Source organism: Stenella coeruleoalba (assembly GCF_951394435.1).
Source record: "Stenella coeruleoalba genome assembly, chromosome: 10".
NCBI lineage: Eukaryota > Metazoa > Chordata > Mammalia > Artiodactyla > Delphinidae > Stenella > Stenella coeruleoalba.
In genome coordinates, this window is record NC_137156.1 from 9006256 (window position 1) to 9026329 (window position 20074).

The 20074-nt window shown below is 41.8% G+C and overlaps 1 protein-coding gene across 4 annotated transcripts in view; it reads left to right on the forward strand.

Moving 5' to 3' along the window:
• HIVEP1 (HIVEP zinc finger 1) overlaps positions 1 to 20074 on the forward strand; it is a 143408-nt gene that overhangs the window by 105445 nt on the left and 17889 nt on the right. For all 4 annotated transcript variants that reach the window (XM_079934109.1, XM_079934108.1, XM_079934111.1 and 1 more), the window contains 4 exons: positions 258 to 6226; positions 9451 to 9584; positions 10299 to 10474; positions 15018 to 15119. In XM_079934109.1, coding sequence (XP_079790235.1) covers positions 258 to 6226; positions 9451 to 9584; positions 10299 to 10474; positions 15018 to 15119 — 6381 coding nt within the window. The remainder of the gene's footprint in view (positions 1 to 257; positions 6227 to 9450; positions 9585 to 10298; positions 10475 to 15017; positions 15120 to 20074) is intronic.

A 20074-nucleotide genomic window follows, 5' to 3' on the forward strand; every position in this document is an offset into this window, starting at 1 on the left:
TAGGGGGTCAAGAACGGAACACAGCCTTCTAGAAATGTGCACTAAGGTCTTCGCATGATTGTTTCAACAGATGTTGATGGCCAGCCTTCTTAATATTGCCAGAATGTAGGAATGCAGTTTTATCCAAACCGGCTTTCCTTTAAATTGCCTTCTTCAGTTGTCATAACACCCTTGTGATCGAAATGTTAACCTAAAAACATCATAGTTGATTTACATACCATTTTACCAATTGGTTTTCTTTTTTCTTCTTTGAACAGAAATCTTAGAGGCTGGTATTAAAGGAACTTCAGAATCACTTAAAGGTGTGAAACGAAAAAAGATTGTAGCCGAGAATCACCTGAAAAAAATACCAAAATCCCCACTGAGAAATCCTCTTCAGGCAAAACACAAACAAAATACAGAAGAGTCATCTTTTGCCATTCTTCAGAGTGTGGCGGAGTCCCACAAGAAGCAGAATCACAGTCCTGTAAAAAACGGGAAGCAGTTTACCAAACACAATGGAGAAGCCCCTGGGCTAATTGCCGAGGTCTCTAAATTGCAAGAGGCTGTCTCCCCGAAGAAGCCCTCGTTTCTGCAGCCCCCATCCGAGCCGCGCCGGTGGAGGTCGGAGGGCTCCGACCCCACCAAGCCCGGTGTCCCCGAGGGAAAATGTGACTCCAGTTCTCTGTCCAGTAAAAGCAGGACTGACCACCGTGAATGTATCTCCTCTCACTGCAGCCCCCCGCCCTCCTCGTATGCAAACACCGCGTTCGATGTCTTACTGAAGGCCATGGAGCCAGAACTGAGCACCTTGTCGCAAAAGGGCTCCTCTTGTGCGGTTAAGAGCGAAAAACTGAGACCAAATAAAACTGTACGACCCCCTTCTCACCTGAACCACAGCCCGATGGATGCCCCCGATCCGACCCCGCAAGAACCGGCTGCCCAATCACAGCCGCCTCCTCGGACCTCATACGCCGGGCACGTGTCTGCCGCTCAGAAGAACGACCAAGCGGCACTTCAGGCCGTTTCTCCTTCGTATAATCCACGCGAACACTCTGTTTCTAAACCTGGCCAACAAAATCAGCAGCTTCCAGCGTGTTCGGGTTTCACCAGATCACTCACGAGTCTGCAGAATCAGGAGAACGCCCAACTTGAACACGTCTGTAACGCAGCAGTGATGTCATCCGTAGGTGTGACGTCACCCTCCAGTAGAACTCAGGTTTCTCCTCCAAACCAGCAAGTGGATGCTGCCTTGCCGCTGTCAGTGAGCCCCGCCCTTTCCACGCGGTCACCCCCCACGCCAATTTACAACTCAACTCCTGTCGCCTCTGTTGTTAATCACAGCGTGGAACAAATGTGCAATCTTCTTCTGAAAGATCAGAAGCCAAAAAAACAAGGAAAATACATCTGTGAGTATTGCAATCGAGCCTGTGCAAAGCCCAGTGTGCTTTTAAAGCACATCCGCTCCCACACTGGAGAGCGACCCTATCCCTGCGTGACCTGCGGGTTTTCATTTAAGACTAAAAGTAACCTCTACAAGCACAAAAAGTCCCATGCACATACTATCAAACTGGGTCTCGTCTTGCAGCCAGATGCTGGCGGCTTGTTCGTGTCTCACGAGTCCCCCAAAGCACTTAGTATCCATTCGGATGTGGAAGACAGTGGGGAGAGCGAGGAGGAGGGTGCTGCTGACGACAGGCAGAACGACCCGGGCTCCATGGACCTGCAGCCCGTGCAGATAATGAAGATGGTATCCAGCTCGGAAGCTTTACCTAAACTGGGTTCCATTCCAAGCAATCCAGATCCTGTGGTAGGTGACTTTTCACTACAGGACAGATTTTCAGAAGCACAGGCTGTGACAGAGTTACCCAAGGTTGTGGTCCACCCCATCAGTGTGTCCCCTTTAAGAGCTGACAGCCCGAAGGTTACGGATTCCAAGCCTGAACCTCCTAGTGCACAGAAACAGAAGGACCTTCAGGTAACCGGTATACTGTCCCACTCAGCCTGGGCGTGCTCCCTGGAGATGGATGACAAGTCCCATGAGAAGGGCGATGTGAGTCAGCCCGAGGGAAAACAGGAATCTCACGTGGGAACGGTACATGCCCAGCTCCAAAGGCAGCAGGCCACCGATTACTCCCGAGAGCAGCAAGGCAAACTTCTCCTGAGTCCTCGCAGTTTAGGAAGTACGGACTCGGGTTACTTTTCACGTTCTGAGAGTGCCGACCAAACAGTGAGCCCACCCACCCCCTTTGCCAGAACGTTGCCCGCCCCAGAGCAGGACTCTAACAAGAATAATGGGCCTTCTGCACCTCGTGTCAGCACACCAGCAGCTTCGGCTCTTCCAGCAGGTGAAAAAGCGTCACTCCTCCCAGGTCAGATGCGCCCACCTTTGGCGACAAAAACGCTTGAGGAACGGATATCAAAGCTTATCTCAGACAACGAAGCCTTGGTAGATGACAAGCAACTGGATAGTGTAAAGCCACGGAGAACCTCTCTCTCACGACGGGGAAGCATCGATTCCCCCAAATCGTACATATTTAAGGATTCTTTCCAGTTTGATTTAAAACCAATGGGACGGAGAACAAGTTCAAGCTCTGATATACCAAAGTCCCCTTTCACTCCCACAGAGAAATCAAAGCAAGTGTTTCTTCTGTCTGTACCTTCCCTCGACTGTCTGCCCATCACCAGAAGTAATTCTATGCCTACCACAGGGTACTCAGCAGTACCTGCGAGCATCATCCCTCCCCCACACCCACTGAGAGGAAGTCAGTCCTTTGACGACAAAATTGGTGCTTTCTACGACGATGTCTTCGTACCAGGGCCTAACACTTCTGTGCCCCAAAATGGACATCCCCGCACTCTTGTCAGACAAGCAGCAGTAGAAGACTCCTCAGCAAATGAAAATCATGTTCTGGGTGCCGGGCAGTCCTTGGACGAGAGCCATCACGGAGGCAGCCCCGCTGGTGAGACCGCAGCAGCAAGAAGCAAGCCCCCGGCCCCGGGTTCACACGTGGAAAAGAAGAAGTCTCATCAGGGGCGAGGGACCATGTTTGAGTGTGAGACCTGTAGAAACAGGTATAGGAAACTGGAAAATTTTGAAAACCATAAGAAATTTTACTGTTCAGAGTTGCACGGACCAAAAACCAAGGTAGCTCTGAGGGACCCCGAGCACAGCCTGGTGCCCAGCGGCACACAGCCTCCCATTCTGCACTACAGGGTCGCCAGTGCCACCGGGGTCTGGGAGCAGACGCCCCAGATACGAAAAAGGAGGAAAATGAAAAGCGTCGGAGATGACGACGAACTTCAGCAAAACGAAAGTGGAGCATCTCCCCAGAGCTCCGAGGGCCTCCGGTTTCAGAGCGCGAGGGGCTCGGTTCCCAGTTTGTCTCAGCAGAACGTTGCCATAACTGGTGACCAGCCGCCTAGAAATATCCAGCTGCAAAGCTCCCCGATTCAGCTCGTGGCCAGAGGCCCCGAACAGCCCCCGGACCCGAAGCCGTCCTCCGTCGTGGAAGAGCAGGTGAGCTCGGCTGCCCAGGACAGGACAGAGCCCAAGAGACACGGGGCCGGCATCTCCGTCATCCAGCACACAAACTCGCTGGGCAGACCCGGTGCGCTTGACAAGCTGGAGTCTTGTGAAGGCGCTTCCCCCATTTCTTTCCAGGAGCTGAGAACAGGGAAGCCCGGGTCTCTGCACATAAGAGGGATTTCCCAAGAGGAAGGCCGCCTGCCCCGGAACACGTCTCAGCCCGCCGAGCCTGCACTGTCCGATGCTCTGAGAGGGGAACTTCAGGAAGGTTCCAGAAAGATCTCAGGTGAGCGACACGTGTTAGGGCAGCCCTCAAGACTTGTTCGGCAGCACAACATCCAAGTCCCAGAAATCCTGGTCACAGAAGAGCCAGATCGGGACCCGGAAGGCCAAGGCCACGATCAGGAGAAGTCTGAGAAGTTCAGTTGGCCTCAGCGGAGCGAAACCTTGTCCAAACTGCCAACAGAGAAACTGCCACCCAAAAAGAAGCGGCTCCGTCTTGCCGAGATCGAGCACTCCTCAACCGAGTCAAGCCTGGACTCCACTCTCTCCAGGAGTCTAAGCAGGGAGAGCAGTTTATCTCACACTTCGAGTTTCTCTGCTTCCTTAGACGTAGAGGACGTTTCTAAGACTGAGGCCTCCCCCAAAATCGATTTTCCGAATAAAGCAGAGTTTCTCCTGATTCCACCTGGCTCTAATACCCTGAACGTTCCTGGGAGTCACCGGGAAATGAGGCGCGCTGCATCGGAACAGATTCACTGCCTGCAAATGTCGATGGAGGTCTCTGATTTCAGAAGTAAATCATTCGACTGTGGAAGCATGACTCCACCTCAGCCAGCCCCGCTTGCTGAATTGCAGCCTCCGACATCCCCTTCTGGCATGGGGGTCGCCGGGCATGTGCCTCTCTTGGAAAGACGGAGAGGCCCGCTGATACGGCAGATCTCTTTAAACATCACTCCGGAGGGTCATCTATCTCCTGGGAACCCATCCTGTTTCCAAACTATCGCTCGCCCTGGTGTGAACACAGTGCCGTTTCAGGGGCCTCAGCTCACTCATGCACCTTCACCTGAGTTTCCTGCAAATACTTTGGACTCCCAGACTCAGATTAAGGATCTGCGAGCAGAAACTTCAAGTTCCAACTCTCCAAACATCTTTCCTGTTCAACAGCTTCTTGGTATCCATTTGTTAAATCAAATCCACGTGCCCCTTAGCCTCCCAGACACACAGATGTCGCTGCAGGTGTCCTCACAGAGTGTCAAAGCAGATGCAAGCCCCGGTGGACATGTATCTTCTAAAAGTGAGGACTGCTTTGCTCCCAAGTACCAACTTCAGTGTCAGGTGGTCCCTTCGACCCAGCCTTGCACTTCTAACGCTGTACATCCTCTGCCAAAGCAAGTTCTTTCAGACCCAGCTGGGGCCAACCATCGTGCGACCTCGTTGACATTACCAGCCAAGTTAGTAGAAGCCACGTCTAATTCGTGTCCTCTGCCACCACTGAAGGTCGGGCCTCTCGGCAGTCAGGTGCCGAAGGTGCCGGCGTCCTTTGCGCTGCCCTTGCATCTGCAGAGTCGGGTCCCAGCGTACTGTTTCGCCACAGCCACAGCTCTGCCGCAGATCCTAGTGACCCAAGATCTATCCAGTCAGCCGATTGGCCAGGCTAATCATAGTATGGTGCCAATCAGCGAAGAGCAAAATTCCGTGCCAAAGTCGCAATACGCTCACCGGAATGCTTTGCCAAACGCAGAGGGAGAGCTTGTCTGCGAGAACGTTACTTCCGAGATGGGCCAAAATTCGTCGCCATCAGAATCCTTGCCTGTAACTCAGAAAATGTCTGTTGGTAGGCTTTCCCCCCAGCAAGAATCTTCAGCTTCAAGCAAAAGGATGCTGTCCCCAGCAAACAGTTTAGACATTGCCATGGAAAAGCACCAGAAGCGGGCCAAGGATGAAAATGGGGCCGTTTGTGCCACAGATACTAGACAGTTGGAAGCACTGAGCTCAAGAGCTCATGAAGTCAGTAAGCAGAAGAAGCCAGTCCTGGTGAGGCAGGTTTGCACTACGGAGCCCCTTGAAGCTGCGATATTGGAACAGGATATTTTTTCTCACCCTGAAGTGAGTAGTGAGGCTCTGCGTTTGACTGGTGTTTCACCAGCTGATAATTTGTCAGCAGGACACCCCAAGCCTGTGGTTATAGAACCTGTAAAAGAATTGCAGGAATTTGAAAGCATCCCGTCGGCCACATCGCTGACTCTGACAGTTAGAAATTCAGCTGTCCCTGCAGAGAAAACTCACGTTTCTTCTTCGGAACATGTAGACGATAACCAAGAAAGGAAGTCACCAGGGGTTAAAACTCCAGGCAACGAAGCGAACGTCCAAGAACAGAGTCCGCCAGCAGCCACCACTCCTTCCGCATGTAAAGCCAGTGACACACAGCAGCCGTCCTTCCCCAGCCTGAAGACTGCAACCAGCTTCACGTGGTGTTACCTGTTGAGGCAGAAGGCCCTGCACCTGCCCCAGAACGACCAAAAAACTTCGGCCTACACCGATTGGACCGTGAACGCCAGTGATCCAAATCCACTCAGCTTGCCTACCAAAGTGGCTCTTTCTCTCCTGAACTCAAAACAGAAGACCGGAAAATCTCTATATTGTCAAGCAATAACGACCCATTTCAAGTCAGATTTATTGGTCTATTCAAGCAAATGGAAAAGCAGCTTAAGCAAGGTACTTGAAATATCATTTATCTTGAAAACTAGTCTGTGCAAGTTAGTTCCAACATGTCTGGATGCCTTTAAAGATTTCGATGGGAGGTTGTATTTTAATTTTGAATGACAAATTGTGCTTTCGAAGTGTACAGTTATTTGAAAGAAAGAATGATAAGTTTACCCAGGGAGTTATACTGATAAAGATTACCCAGAGTCCTCTAAGGTTTGATTTTCTTGTTAGGTGAGAGAAGATTATGTTTATGCTTTATCCCTGCTAACGAAGGGGAACAGAGGTGTGGATATTAGAGATTGTTCTATTTCACTTAAAAATGTAAGCAGAGACCCATTCATCCTTGTTTTATGCAAATCTGACCACTCTCCCCTCACCGTGCTGATCCCAACTCTCTTCCTGTGTAGCTCTGAGAATCATCTTAGTACTAGAGAGAAGGTTCACAAAATGACTGTACACTTGATAATTAAGTTGGTTTGGTCAGGATTTGTACAGTAAGGTCGTAAAACGATGATTTGGGGTTATTTGTGGAATAAAACTATAATTAGAGTTGTTGGCTTTATAAAATGGGGGAAATCACTTAAATGATTAAGAATAAATAGATAAGGGTATTAGGTTGGACTCTGGACATTCAGAATTATAGATTAAGTTCATGATCTCTATAGGCTCACAAGCACATTAATACAGGTTCATAAATATTTATTTATCAATAAGAAAATATCACAGGATCAGTATGATAATAGAAGTACCCATAACTTTAATAAAAGAAGGAAGTCTCTAACACTGCCAGTAGCTTGAGCAGGAGGTGTGATTACACGGAAGATATTCCAAAGGTGGTGATACTTCAGCTGAGTCTTTAAAAAAGAAAAAAAAAAAAAGTAGGGATTTTTTTTTTTTTTCAGGCAAACAAGAGTGAGAAATTTTAATAGTCTGCCAAGTGATGTGGAAGTGAGAATGAACTTAGTTCATTTAAAGAGCCCCGAGGAGTCCAACATGGCTAGAAGGTGTTGGAAGTTTGAAACACTGACGTAATTTGAAGTTGGAAATGTAGATAAAGACCAAAGAATACGCGTGGTGGTAGAGAGCCTTTGATGCTTTCTCAGCGGAGGAGGGTGCATCCGAACCATTCAGAATTTAATTGTTAAATGCTCAGGCTCTACGTCTACTAAGTCAGATGGAAAATGAGGCTTGAGTGTGAGAATTTAAACAGCGCTTCGTGTATGTATGTCCCTGAAGTACCTATGAAAAGTGGCTCTCCTTCAGTACCAAGTGCCTTGGTAGAAATGCCTTGGGGAATGCACATCTGGATTTGGAGCTGGGAGAGAGCTCCGGGCGGAAGGTGTAGAGATCGTTCAGTGCATAGGTGCAATTAATGAGGCCTTTAGAGAGAAGGGCCTGGAATGGATCCCGAGATCCCTACTACTCAAAGGCTTGAGTGGATGAAGAAAGTCCACATAGGAGATGAGAGAGATTGTTCATAAAGGAAGGAGGGGGACTACGAGAAAGTGGTATCACACAGATCAAGGAAGAAGATATTTTAAAGAGAGTTGTTCAAGCCAAGAGGCCAAACGAAGATGAAGACTAACATGGTTTCTGGACTAAAGGGTTCTAATGTCCCAGAGACGTGAGTTATATGGGCAAGTGGCCGTGGAGGACTCGGTACTGGGTTGACTGTTAACTCACAACCCAAATGTGCATGTATTTATAATTCAAAATGGAAGAGAACAGGTCGATGGTAAAGTGAAAGCATTTCTAAGAGAAGCAAGGTGTCGACAACATACAGTGTATAGAGCGGTCAAACATATAAACTAAGGAAGTAGTAAATATTTTGGCATTTAGCTTCTTGGTGAATAGAAGTCAGATTTGATAGCAAGAAAGTGAGCAAAAGATAAGTGGGAATTTGGTACTGAGAAGAAGGTAAGAAATAGGATTACTGTTAGAGGTATAATGTCAAGGAAAGGTATGTGTGTATTCCAAACCTGATGTGTTTGCCAGAAAAAGAGGAGACAGTTGCACTTGTACATGTCAGGGTCAGTGTCATTACCTCTTCACACCACCTCTTTGAGACACTCAGGCCAGCAGCTTTTCTTTACGCCTGGGTTTGTAAGGACAGGGCCTTCCCAGGGGGTTCTTCCCGAGGCCACATAGGCCCCTGGGTCCATGATGCACATACTCTCTTGTCACTTACTGTTGTTATGTCATCGCAGTATGATAGCTTTCTACTTGGTGGTGTAATTTTTAAAGGAAGTTTGTAACAAAGAGGACCTTGATCAGAAAAGTTGTGCCTTGTGTTGGGCTTGGCCAGAGGACTGGAGTTTGAGCTCTTGCTGTTAACACTTGACGTTGGACAAGTGACTTCACCCTATGCGTGTCCTTCCTCACTGGGATGTGATCCACCAGTGCTGGCTGCCTCACAAGGATATGTGAGAGCAGAGTAGGCTGGGGAGTGAGAAAAGAGGTAGTAAATAGTGCGGTTGTATAAAATCATAAGGTCGCGTCACTACAGAGTTTCCGTAGGAAAAGCACACACTGTTTATTATTCTGATGTTCACTACTTTTTTCCTAGAGATTTTAGTATTATCAGGCCAAGACCTAACTTTTGACCTGCCCTATAATTCACAGTTATCAGTATTCAGGAACTTTTGATATATTCAGGATATAGAGAGGAAACGTAATTATGGTTCAAAATGATGGGAGACGGGAAAATAAAATACTGGGAAATGGAGCTTCGGCTCTAGCTTTACACTGCATTGATGTTGAAGGGAAGTTAGTCATGTTTCTCAGGAGTATGAGACATTGTACCATAATGGGGTAGCTAGCTCTTTTCCATCTTTAAATAATAAACTCTTTAACAAGTATACTTAAACTGTAGTCTGAGTGGTTCGTTAGCTATAAGAAAGAATATTTAGTTTACTAAAAGAAATTCCTAAAATTAAACTCGTGGAATACCAGGGTGGAGGGTTGTAGAGTCTTTATTTGGGGGTGTCAGTGGAATGTGGTGGGATTTTAAAGTAGCATGAGCTGTGTCAGTTTGCTGTGATTCAGACAGATAAAGGAGGAGATAAAGCGATGACCTTTAAAGCTGTTACGTCCTTGAAATGCCTTCCATTAAGCTAACCGCATGCACTGTACTCGGCCATGTTTTAATTTCCAAGTGAAACACTAGCATGTTTGTGTTTTCAGTTTTATTAAATTAGTGTCTCTCTCTCTCTCTTTTTTTTTTTCCCTTTCAGAGAGCATTAGGTAATCAAAAGTCCACAGTAGTTGAATTCAGCAATAAAGATGCCTCTGAAATTAACAGTGAGCAAGATAAAGAAAATTCCTTAATCAAAAGTGAACCAAGAAGAATTAAAATATTTGATGGAGGGCAAGTACAACTTTTCCTTCTTAAATGTACATTTAAACTTACTTTTTAAATGTACATTTGCTTTCATGTGAATGAAGACTTACCAGTGCCGATTTTATATAACCGTTGCAAGGTTTCTCAGCTTATTAACAGAATCTTCATGGCAAAATACATGTTAGGTATTATGTTAACTAATGCCATTTTGATCAAGAAAATGACAACTATTTAGAAAACACTGTAGGTTCTAGGAGGCAGCAGAGCACTGAGTTTTCAGAGTGAACCCTGGGTTTCACGTTGCTTCATAGTAAGGAGTGAACTGAAAAAATCTGCTCTAAAAGAGACGAATCATTGCCTGTTTGATGTCTTCTGTGAATTCGGTCGTGAGAAAAATTGTAAAAGCCAACTGTAGTTAAAATGAAGCTCAGAAATATTTCAGTACCTGTAGCTGTGATTGAATTTAACAATAAAGGAAACTTTTAGAGCAGTCACTTAGAGGAGCTATTTTAAAATCAAACCTGGTATTGAATAAAGTTGTTTGATAAGAAGTAGCTATTAGAATATTGTGTTGATGTGAAAAGCTGGAATATTCTGTTACTTACATGTGCATAACATTTATATTCATTGAGTGTAAAAATTGTGCCTTGTTTTATTTTTTAGGTTGAATTTCAATCATCAGTATTTTCTCAAAGGCATAGTATCCAGTTGCCCTATTCATTTTCCTTTTCTTTAAATTAGATACAAATCAAATGAAGAGTATGTATATGTCCGAGGCAGGGGAAGAGGAAAGTACATTTGTGAAGAATGCGGAATCCGTTGTAAGAAACCTAGTATGTTAAAGAAACACATACGAACCCATACAGATGTCCGCCCCTACCACTGCACTTACTGTAACTTCTCCTTTAAGACTAAAGGTATGAGATGACATCGCTTCATGGTCCTTTATTATATGCATTGAGATAGTAGACCTAAGACCCAACTTTACGTATTCCTTGACCAAGGATGCAGTAGCTTAAATAGAATAATATAAATTACATCTTGTCAACATCGTAGTCTTATATCTCTTTAGATATTTCTAGACCTCTTGAGAAAAAGTTTTAAGTTACACACTTTGAGAATATACGTAATAAATATGACATTTGAAAAGGAGCAACTGCCCTTTTTTCTTTTACTTCCCAAATTAGAGTTGTATAACATGATGACTAACACGTTTTCAAAAATACTTACTTTGGAGCTAAAGAAGAAAAAAGAAATTTTCACGATCACATTGTAGATGCATTTCAGTGCTAAAAGATTAAAGAAAAAATTAAAATAATAACTGCAGTAAAGTTATACTGATTACATTCATGTTTTATTATCTAACTTTACTCATGCATAGCCATTTCTTTTTCTTTCCCATGAAGCTCTTTTACTGAAGTACTGTTGAATATCAGCTTCAAAAAATTTCTAAATTTTGTACTATTTAATGTTTGTGGAACTCAGAACTAGTAATTAAAATTATATTTAGTACCATTTCTGTATTCTTTATATGTTTTTATTTAAATTGTAAGCCTTTATTATAGTTAAGGTAATTTTACTCTCTACAAATTTCCTGTGACATATAATGAATAAATACACTATCATAAAATGTTTGCTTTCTCCATTAGGTTCCTTGTTATGAATCATTATACAAACATTTCTTGCTTGAGACTTTAATTTCATATACCACCCTTTAGAAAGTAAGAATCTCGCAAATACAAAGCAATATAATCATAAAATTATTTGTCTGAAAGGACAAAATCTGTGAAAAATATTTAATCAATATTTTTTAATAGAACTACATTATTTTTATACCTTTTCAGTTAACATTTGCTTTTTTTTCTGATTATATTGGTTGTCTTTGCAGTTTTTGTTTTAAAAATTGATCAGCTCTTTAGCAAAATTTATTCTATATTTTGGCCAGTATTTATTGGCATTTAAAGAGTATATAGCAACTAAATAGCTTCAAATTAGCTCTCCTTAAATGCCAGTAAAATCTGAAACAAGAATGATGGGGGAAAAAACAAAACTGTTCTTCAGGTAGCCTTGAATATTTCTAAAGTTTCAAGAAATCATAAGTCAGAAGGAACCCTAATTCTGTCATTCTCAGGTTGTGGTATAGAACCTTCTTCTGGAAACGGAGGGTGCATTTCAGGATAATTTTCCTGATCTTGTGTGAAGGCTTTGATAGGATTAAGTGCTTTGATCTTTTAACCCAACTTACTGCTTTTACACTGGTGTTGATCCTATGATTAAGAAAAGTCCGTCTGTTGAATAATTTCCAGTGTGAGACCAGGAGCCAATATTACAAATAAAACATTACCAGTTACAGAATGATGTTACCAAACCACATAAAAGAGGATCCAGGTATAATGTGAAATGGGTGTTTCTCAAAAGAAGGAGGAAAAGGAATCAGGAAATTTTATAAAGTAAGGGCAAAGAAAGGAAGGAAAACTTTGATGTGGAAAACAAATGAAACTACAGAGATTTCTTGGCAAAGAAAAATATTATGAATCATCAAGTGTTAATCCTAATGAAATAACTCAAGCCAACATCATGTAAAATATTAGATAAATGTTTGTTAAATGGTGGACAGGGCATAATGATCTTTGAAGAGTGAGCAGTATATGTTAGCAGTTTTCATGTCTTTCATTTCTCAAATATGCTGGACACCTGAATTTACATTAACTTTTTTGTTTTGTCAGATAATTCATTGGAATTATGTGATAAATATTTATCTGAAGAAAGCTACCCTAGCTAAGCAGACTGGTGAAGAAAATATTAGAAATTCAGTATTTCCCTATTCTCGGCATGGCAGTTCTCTTTTTTATGGTCGCTTCCTTGTAGAAGTCTACCTTTTATGAATATATGTCAAACAGATTCCATAGTACCTTGTAAAGGTAGCTAAATAATAAAAGACTTGTTTTTAGATTAGGCTGTAAATTTTGCCCTACTCTGATTTACTTTGTTGTCCCATTCTTGAATGTGTCTGGTTATTAACAGAAGGTAATAGTGATGTAATGGCATGCTATATAAATAGGAGTATGCAAAGATAGCATGGTACTATCAAAGGAATGATCTGCCCTCCTAGAAATTGATGCTTCTGATGGTAATGCTCGTAAATCTGTACTTCATCATTTGTCCTCTCGGTTTATTTTATGAATGCATTTTCAAAATAATTTTAATTGGTTTGTTTTCACTATTCTGCTTTAAAGGTCAGTCAGCTCCGTCAGTGAGCTTGCATCTCTGCAGGATTTAGTTCCATTTATATCACAGAAAGCTGGACTTTATATATAGCTATAGGAACCCAGAAACAAAATCTTTCATGCTTTCCAGAGGATTTATATTACTGTTTATTAAGTCTGTTGAAAAATTTATCTGTTAAGTTAATGCACAACCTTGCTAGGGGATATTTGCATTTGAATGTACATACTTTGCATATTGAAATGCAAATTGTTTTATATTAAATTATTTAAGAAGTTGGTTAATAATAAGTAATAGCCCAAGTTATGAGAAAATATGCTTATTACAAACTCATATTCCCAAATTTGCCTAGTTACCATTATACATTAACTTCTCAGAAAGCAAGTGACCTTCGTGGCTGTCTGTTTAGGGAACAAAAGCATTTTGAAAGCACTATTAGTGGACCTTGTGATTTGGTTTATAATATTGTCATCATACTAGAAAGTGTTTTGACTAATAAGTGGAAATTTCAGCTACAATAAGATGGGAAAACTATTTTTCATAACTTCTAATGTGAAAATTTTGAAGCATACAGAAAAGTAGATATTTGCATAATGAACACCAGTATGCCCATCACGTTTTAATAATTGTTAATAATTTGCCATATTTGCTTCATAGTTTACTTTTAAAGTGTATTTAAGGTAAATGTGAGACATGGCCAAGTCATTTAAGCCAGGCGTTACCTGTAGAATCACAGAGGTCAAGGTTTGCTGGATCTTAGACATTTCCTGGTCCGGGCCCTCTCTTACACTGGAACCCCTTGAGCGCTAAGCTCTGGGATGCTGTGCGTACTAACTAGTGCAAGAATTGGCCTAAACGGGTGTGACCAGTCCCACGGGCTTCGTGCAATTTTAGTGAAGGTGAGGCTCTATAAATAGTGCAATTTTGCAGGTCTTTCAGCTACTGCAGAATCAAATCTGGACCAATGATTCGAACATTTTTTGCTCTGCTGAAGGTTTATTCTGAAATACTAATTTGCCCTGCTCGCCAAACTCAGCATTTAGATTTTATTTTCGAAACAGACGATTTTCCCTTCTTGGCAATTCTGTGTGTGTGGCATTATCTACTGAAGCTGCTTGGTATCCTCGAGAATTTGAGCTCTCCCCCTGCATTAGTGATCACTTGGGGCCAGCACGCCCAATGGTTCCCAGTTAATCTGGTGATACTTCCAGAGGTGTACACCAGCTGCCAGAGGAAACACACCTCTAGGGATACTATTATGAGACTTGTAGTCAGTATGGTGAAGTAAAATTAATGTAGGAAATTCTTTCTCTTGTTCCAAACACACAGAACTACTATTTATAGTACAACAACCAACTGTAGTTTTAAATAGATAGCCAAGCTTGAAATTTAGAAAGGAAGACTCCCAGCCGCCAAAACTAAGGAAACTCCAAACTAACATGGTGAACAGATATTAAAAAAAAAAAGTCCATAGGGACATCAAGCCAGATATATGCCCACAGGCCTGGGATTTAATGCTGCCAGATATATGCCCACGGGCCTGGGGTCTAATGCTGGTCCTGGAATGGCATCTGAGACCTCTGAAATAAGCATGGCTCTCCTGTCCAGTGACTTTGGACCATGTGGGGGAAAAGCTACCTGCTAAAAAGCAAAACCCTATACCTGTGCCATGCCAAAAAAACCTCACAAACTGATCCAGGATTAGCGTAATGAAATTGTTAAGGTCCCAGGCAGAAGCAATTGGAAGGCTGACCCATAGCGATGTGTCTACAACCCAGGGTACGTAAGACTCCACGGAAACCAATCTTGCTGAAGATAAGTTTACAATAAAAACTAAAAAATGTGCAAGGAAATAAAGTACTATGAGGGAAAGCCAGCGCACACAACTGGTGGAGAATTCAGAAACCACAGATCATAGTGCAATCTGAAAGGGACTTTAAGTGTATATAAAATGTTCTAAGGAATAAATAGGGATTAGAGAATAGTAACCATAGGCAAAAGTAGACATTATCAAAGTTGAGGAGGCAGATTTGAAAGAGAGAGAGATTATTACCAGTAACAAGGTTATTACAGCCTATAGACACCAGTATTATTTTTTGAGCAAATTTTAGTCATTGGAATTGTATAACCACAATCTGTACTTTCACTTGAAATAGGAATGGAATTTGCCAGTGTTGACAAATGCAATAGCAAAATAATACTATGTAAGCTTAGTAAACATTCTTTTCCCTTAAGGAAATCTGACAAAACACATGAAGTCCAAGACACATAGCAAGAAATGTGTGGATTTAGGCGTCTCAGTAGGTTTAATAGATGAACAAGATACAGAAGAATCAGGTAAGGCTTTATTCCATATTTTTCATAAATGCTATTTACAATGTACTCTTTTTTTCTTTGCATCCATACTCTTCTTTCCATTCCCACTGATACTGCTCAGTTCCTCTTTTCATTACCTCTTATTTATACTATGTGATAGACTCCTAATCAGTTTTCTCACCTTCCCTTTGTCTTCCTTCCTTTGCATCTATCCCCACTGATGTTAAGTTAATCTTCCTGAAGCATGTGTCTGATCATACTATTCCTCTGCTCCAGGTCTTCCATTGGTTTCCATTTGCCTACCAAATAGAATATGAGCTACTTGACCTCAAGTAATTCCTCAGAATCCTTTATAATCTGATGCCTGCCTACTTCTTCACCTTTATCCCTCATCTCTCTCTCTCTTTCACCTGCCCTAATGCTTGAATCTCCTGCTTACATGACACTGATCCGGCTCTCTGCCTGTAAAGCCCTCACCCTCAATCCCCACACAAACGTGGCTCCCCGTCTGCATTGGTCAAAATCTTATTTTCCTTCAAGATCTAGCTCAAATCCATTGCCGTCATGAAGCCTTCTCTGATATTCCCTTCCCACACCACTTGCGGGAAGCAATTTTTCCCTTTTCTCAACGCCTGTAATATTTTAGAGTTCACTCTCTGAGAGTATTGAATCCCTTTCTGCCATAACTTTTTTTTATTATTTACATGCTTCCTCCCTTACCTCTTCGCTGATTCTCAAGCGTGTCATGAGTAAAACTGATGCCTGAGTGATATTCGCTGTGCCCGCAGCCTCAGCGCAGTGCCCTGCTCATGGCAGCTGGTCTGGAAATATTTGGGGAATAAAACATTTGTTTGCTTCCCCAAATTGTTTATCATTTTGAAAAAAGGTTAACTGGTTGTTTTCTTAGTGATGTTAACTCAGCAAGTAGAAGTATTTATCTCTAACCAATTTTGAGGGGAAATTAAGCTGTTCATCTGTTCCGACTAGTCAGACAATAGAATTATTTTTTGGTTAAGACTTTTTGTTTTAACCCAAGAATTTATCAACAAGAGATAAGTTTTTTTAAAAAAAAGTTGTCCTATTGCTTTTTTGAAAAACACCCTAAATTAAACATTTACCTGCTTGCTATGTTTTAGTTAGTATGTACTAGTTTGATGTAGAAAAAATTTCCAAAGAGAAAATGGTGAGGACATCTTTGAAAATGCAGGTTAAAAAAACGCAAATGCTTTTCATTCCACCGGACAACCAGTAACACACTAAATGAATCAGCCTGAATTTGTTTCTAAATATGCAAGAGAAGTGACTCACATCTTAAGTGCTACAGTTGATATGATTTCGTATTTTAAGCACAAGGAGAGGATTGCCTTTAACTTGAATTTTGGGAAATAAGTGGATGTATTATCAGTAGAAGGAAAATATAATCATAACAAACTTAGGACAATAGGGAGGTTTCTAGTGCTTTATAGACACTTTGATGCTCTGATACATATTGGGGATGGCAGTATCAGGATTTAAAAGTATCAAATTAACATATGTGTAACTTTTTGTCCTAGGAACATACGTATTAAAAACTGATTTTTGAATGGCTAGGAATTGAATTCTGTGTTGATGTCTTTGTATAAAGACACACATTTAATAAAATTAATTAATTTACTTCTAATGTAAATAGTCTGTTTGATTTATTTTCTGCTCTTAGTAGTCATGCAGTAAATTAACTACCATAACTATTTAAGTGAAAAAAAAATCCCTCTTTATTATTTATTTGCTTTATTGCTGTTACGCTGAGCAATTCAGAGTTAAAAAGCTAGGAAAAATGAGTAACGCTTTCAGTGAGTATATTTGTTACCCGGAGACTAGAAAAGGCACAAAGTAGAGGCTATAATATGAAATACTGATTTCTGAAAAATGTATAAACGTTAAAAGCATTACTATTATAATATATACTCTTAGGTGTTTTGCTTCTTTAAGAAGATGAGTCTTATCAAAATTAAGTAAAATGTAGAATCTTCTAAACTGTCAAGGGAAGGTAGTGTTTATATCCCAAATTTACGTAGGAGAATTAAGTGTAGTTTCCATTAATTATCATGCATCGTTTAGATTGGCCAGCTGACTGATGGACTTACATATCTATCTGTTCATTTTTGTTATTTCTCACCTGATTCCAGAAACACTTGAAGCAGGTCTTAGACTATAACTCAAACTTGATAGCCTAATTCCCAATTCAGATGAGATCCTCTGATTAAACTCTAGGTAGTTTTACCTGTTTTTTCTGTGTTGTTTTTTTTTTTAAATTACTGTACTTATCTGTGGTATACTCAAAGTTTTTTCACGGTTTTAATTGAATAGTAAATTATAGCACATAGGTGGATTTTGCCAAGTGCTGTGTCATACCTCGTAGTTCTTTATAACATGCCAACAAAATATATTCCTCCACTTTTGCTTTATTATAGACTTGGAATGTAGGTATAAGTGTGGCAAACGCTGTTTCAAACGAATGGTCTGGTTTTCCCTTTATTGTCTTTTGTGCTTTTAAAAATATTTTGAGATGTTTTTTAAAAATACAGAAAGATTACAGAGAGTCTTATTACATGCGCTCATGTATTCACACCAGAGTTGGGGATTATAAATATTTTCTCACATTTGCTTCAAGTCTTTTTCATAAATTGTGTTTTTGAAAATTGTATTTTCATAAATCTGTACTTTTGGAAAAAAACAAGCTAAGTAAGGCATTACACATTAGGTGCAGTATCCCTAACTCGCCCTTGCCCGTCACACGCCCTCCCAGAGGCAAACACTAACTGCACTTAGAGGCTTTCTCTCAATTCATTTCACATACGTGTGTATATCCACACATAGCGTGTGCTTTTGTTTGGGTTTTATTCCAGAGTTGCAGGAACAGTACCACCTTGTATGCAGATACCGAGGAAATTGATCTTGCCGTATCATTTTAATTGCTGCCCAGGATAATTTCTGTTTCTGCACATCCTTAACTATACCTGGTGCTACACGCGTTTTAGTTTGGGGCCACCTTGATAGTCTGCTGTCTGTACTTACATTTTCTTGACTGCTGTCCTACGTTTGGATCTTACTATTCTTCGGGAAGAAGATTCACTCTATTAAACTGATGGTAGTTAAGAGATGGGATCTTGCGTAGCAATTCTTTCGATGTCTATGTTTTTAGAGAGGAAAGCGCAGAAGCCCACAGTGTGATGCTGCGTGTCCGCAGGGTGAACTGTTTTCTAGTCCAACACCAGCCTAGAATATTCTAGGCATTCTTTTTTCACTCTCCTTTACTGGATCCTCCTCATCTCCCCAGCCTCTGAACGCAGTGCCCAGGGCTGCGGTCTCTAATCGCTCATCTCTTCTGTCTGTGCTCCCTCCCCAGGTAGCCTCGTGCAGTCTTCCAACTTTAAATACCATCTATATGCTGATGATTCCAGTATCCGCTCCAGACTTGCATGTCCATCTTTCCACTCACCATCTCCACTTGGATGTCTAATAGGCATCTAGAGTGTGACGTGCCCCAAACTCCTGGTTTCCCCCTTATGTGACTCTGAGAAGCACGCTTCCCTGGAGTCCTTCTCCCATCCTTGCAGCTGCTGGACCAAAAACCTTGAAGTCGTACTTGGTGTCCTTTGGCTCCAACCCACCAGTAAAACCTTTGGCTCTTCCTTCAAAACGTATTCGGCAACCTACCGCTTTGAACCACCTGTTCCTCCCAGCCCTGGTCAGAGCTATCATCACGTCTTCTAAGTTGCTTGCAGTAGCCCCTCACTGGTCTCCGTGGTTCAGCCCCTGCCTCTTTACAGCCTGCTTTCAACACAGCGGCCAAAGTGGTTTCTACAAGTTACGTCATTGCTTTGCTTAAAACCCTCCATCGGTTTCCTGTCTCATTCGGAGCCGTGGTCTGTGTCCCCTGCGAGCACCACGCCTCTGAAACTCAGCTCCACTCCCGCCTCCCCTGCCCCTCAGCCGTAGCCACCCTGATCGCCTGCCTCGGTGGCAAGCATACCGAGCTGGACCCTTTCCAGGGCCTTTTCTCTTTTCCTCCCTTTGGAATGGCCTCCACCAGGTGCTGCAAGACACCCCATCATCTCTCAGTGCTCTTCCGCTCAGATGTCACCTTATCAGTGAGGCCTTCCTGAAGCTCCCTAGAGAAAAGAGCACCTCACCCTCTTACTGCCAGCATTACTCACGCCCCCGACCTGCTTTATTTTTCCATATAGCACTTACAACCACTTAACAACTTACAGATGAGTGTGTGTATTTATTATCTGTTCCTTTCAACTAGAAAATAGGACATGAGGACGGCGATCTCCCTGTGGTCACTGCTGTATCGCCAGCACTTGCTGGGATTGTGGCTAGCAGCAAACCATCGATAGTAAATAGTTGTAGATTGAATGGATGACCGGAAAAAAATGACCTATAATCTGTCAGGAAATCATTCAATATTGTTGTTTTTAGACTATGATATACTAGTTTTACATTACATTCCTTCACTACAATTCAGTGGTAGCTGTAATACAATATTTAATGCCTTTACCTATGAATAGTGTTTACATGATTTGGCCGTGGTCAATATAGGAATTTTCAAGGTGATGATGGCCACTCATTTGTTAATTTCTTATTTATTGGTTGTTAGATCAGAAGACTAGAAGATATTTTAAGTTATCCTGACGATTCCATTTTTTCATCCTCAGTAATGATCTGTGCAGACTGATAAATATCTGTTCCATTTTTCAGTGGTTCCAGAGAAGAAGAGTTTATTCTCTTTGTGATTGATTATTTATTTATTTATTGGTTATTAGATCAGAAGACTATTTATTGGTTATTAGATTTATTTATTGGTTATTAGATCAGAAGACTAGAAGATATTTTTTATTTATTTATTGGTTATTAGATCAGAAGACTAGAAGATATTTTAAGTTATCCTGACGATTCCATTTTTTCATCCTCAGTAATGATCTGTGCAGACT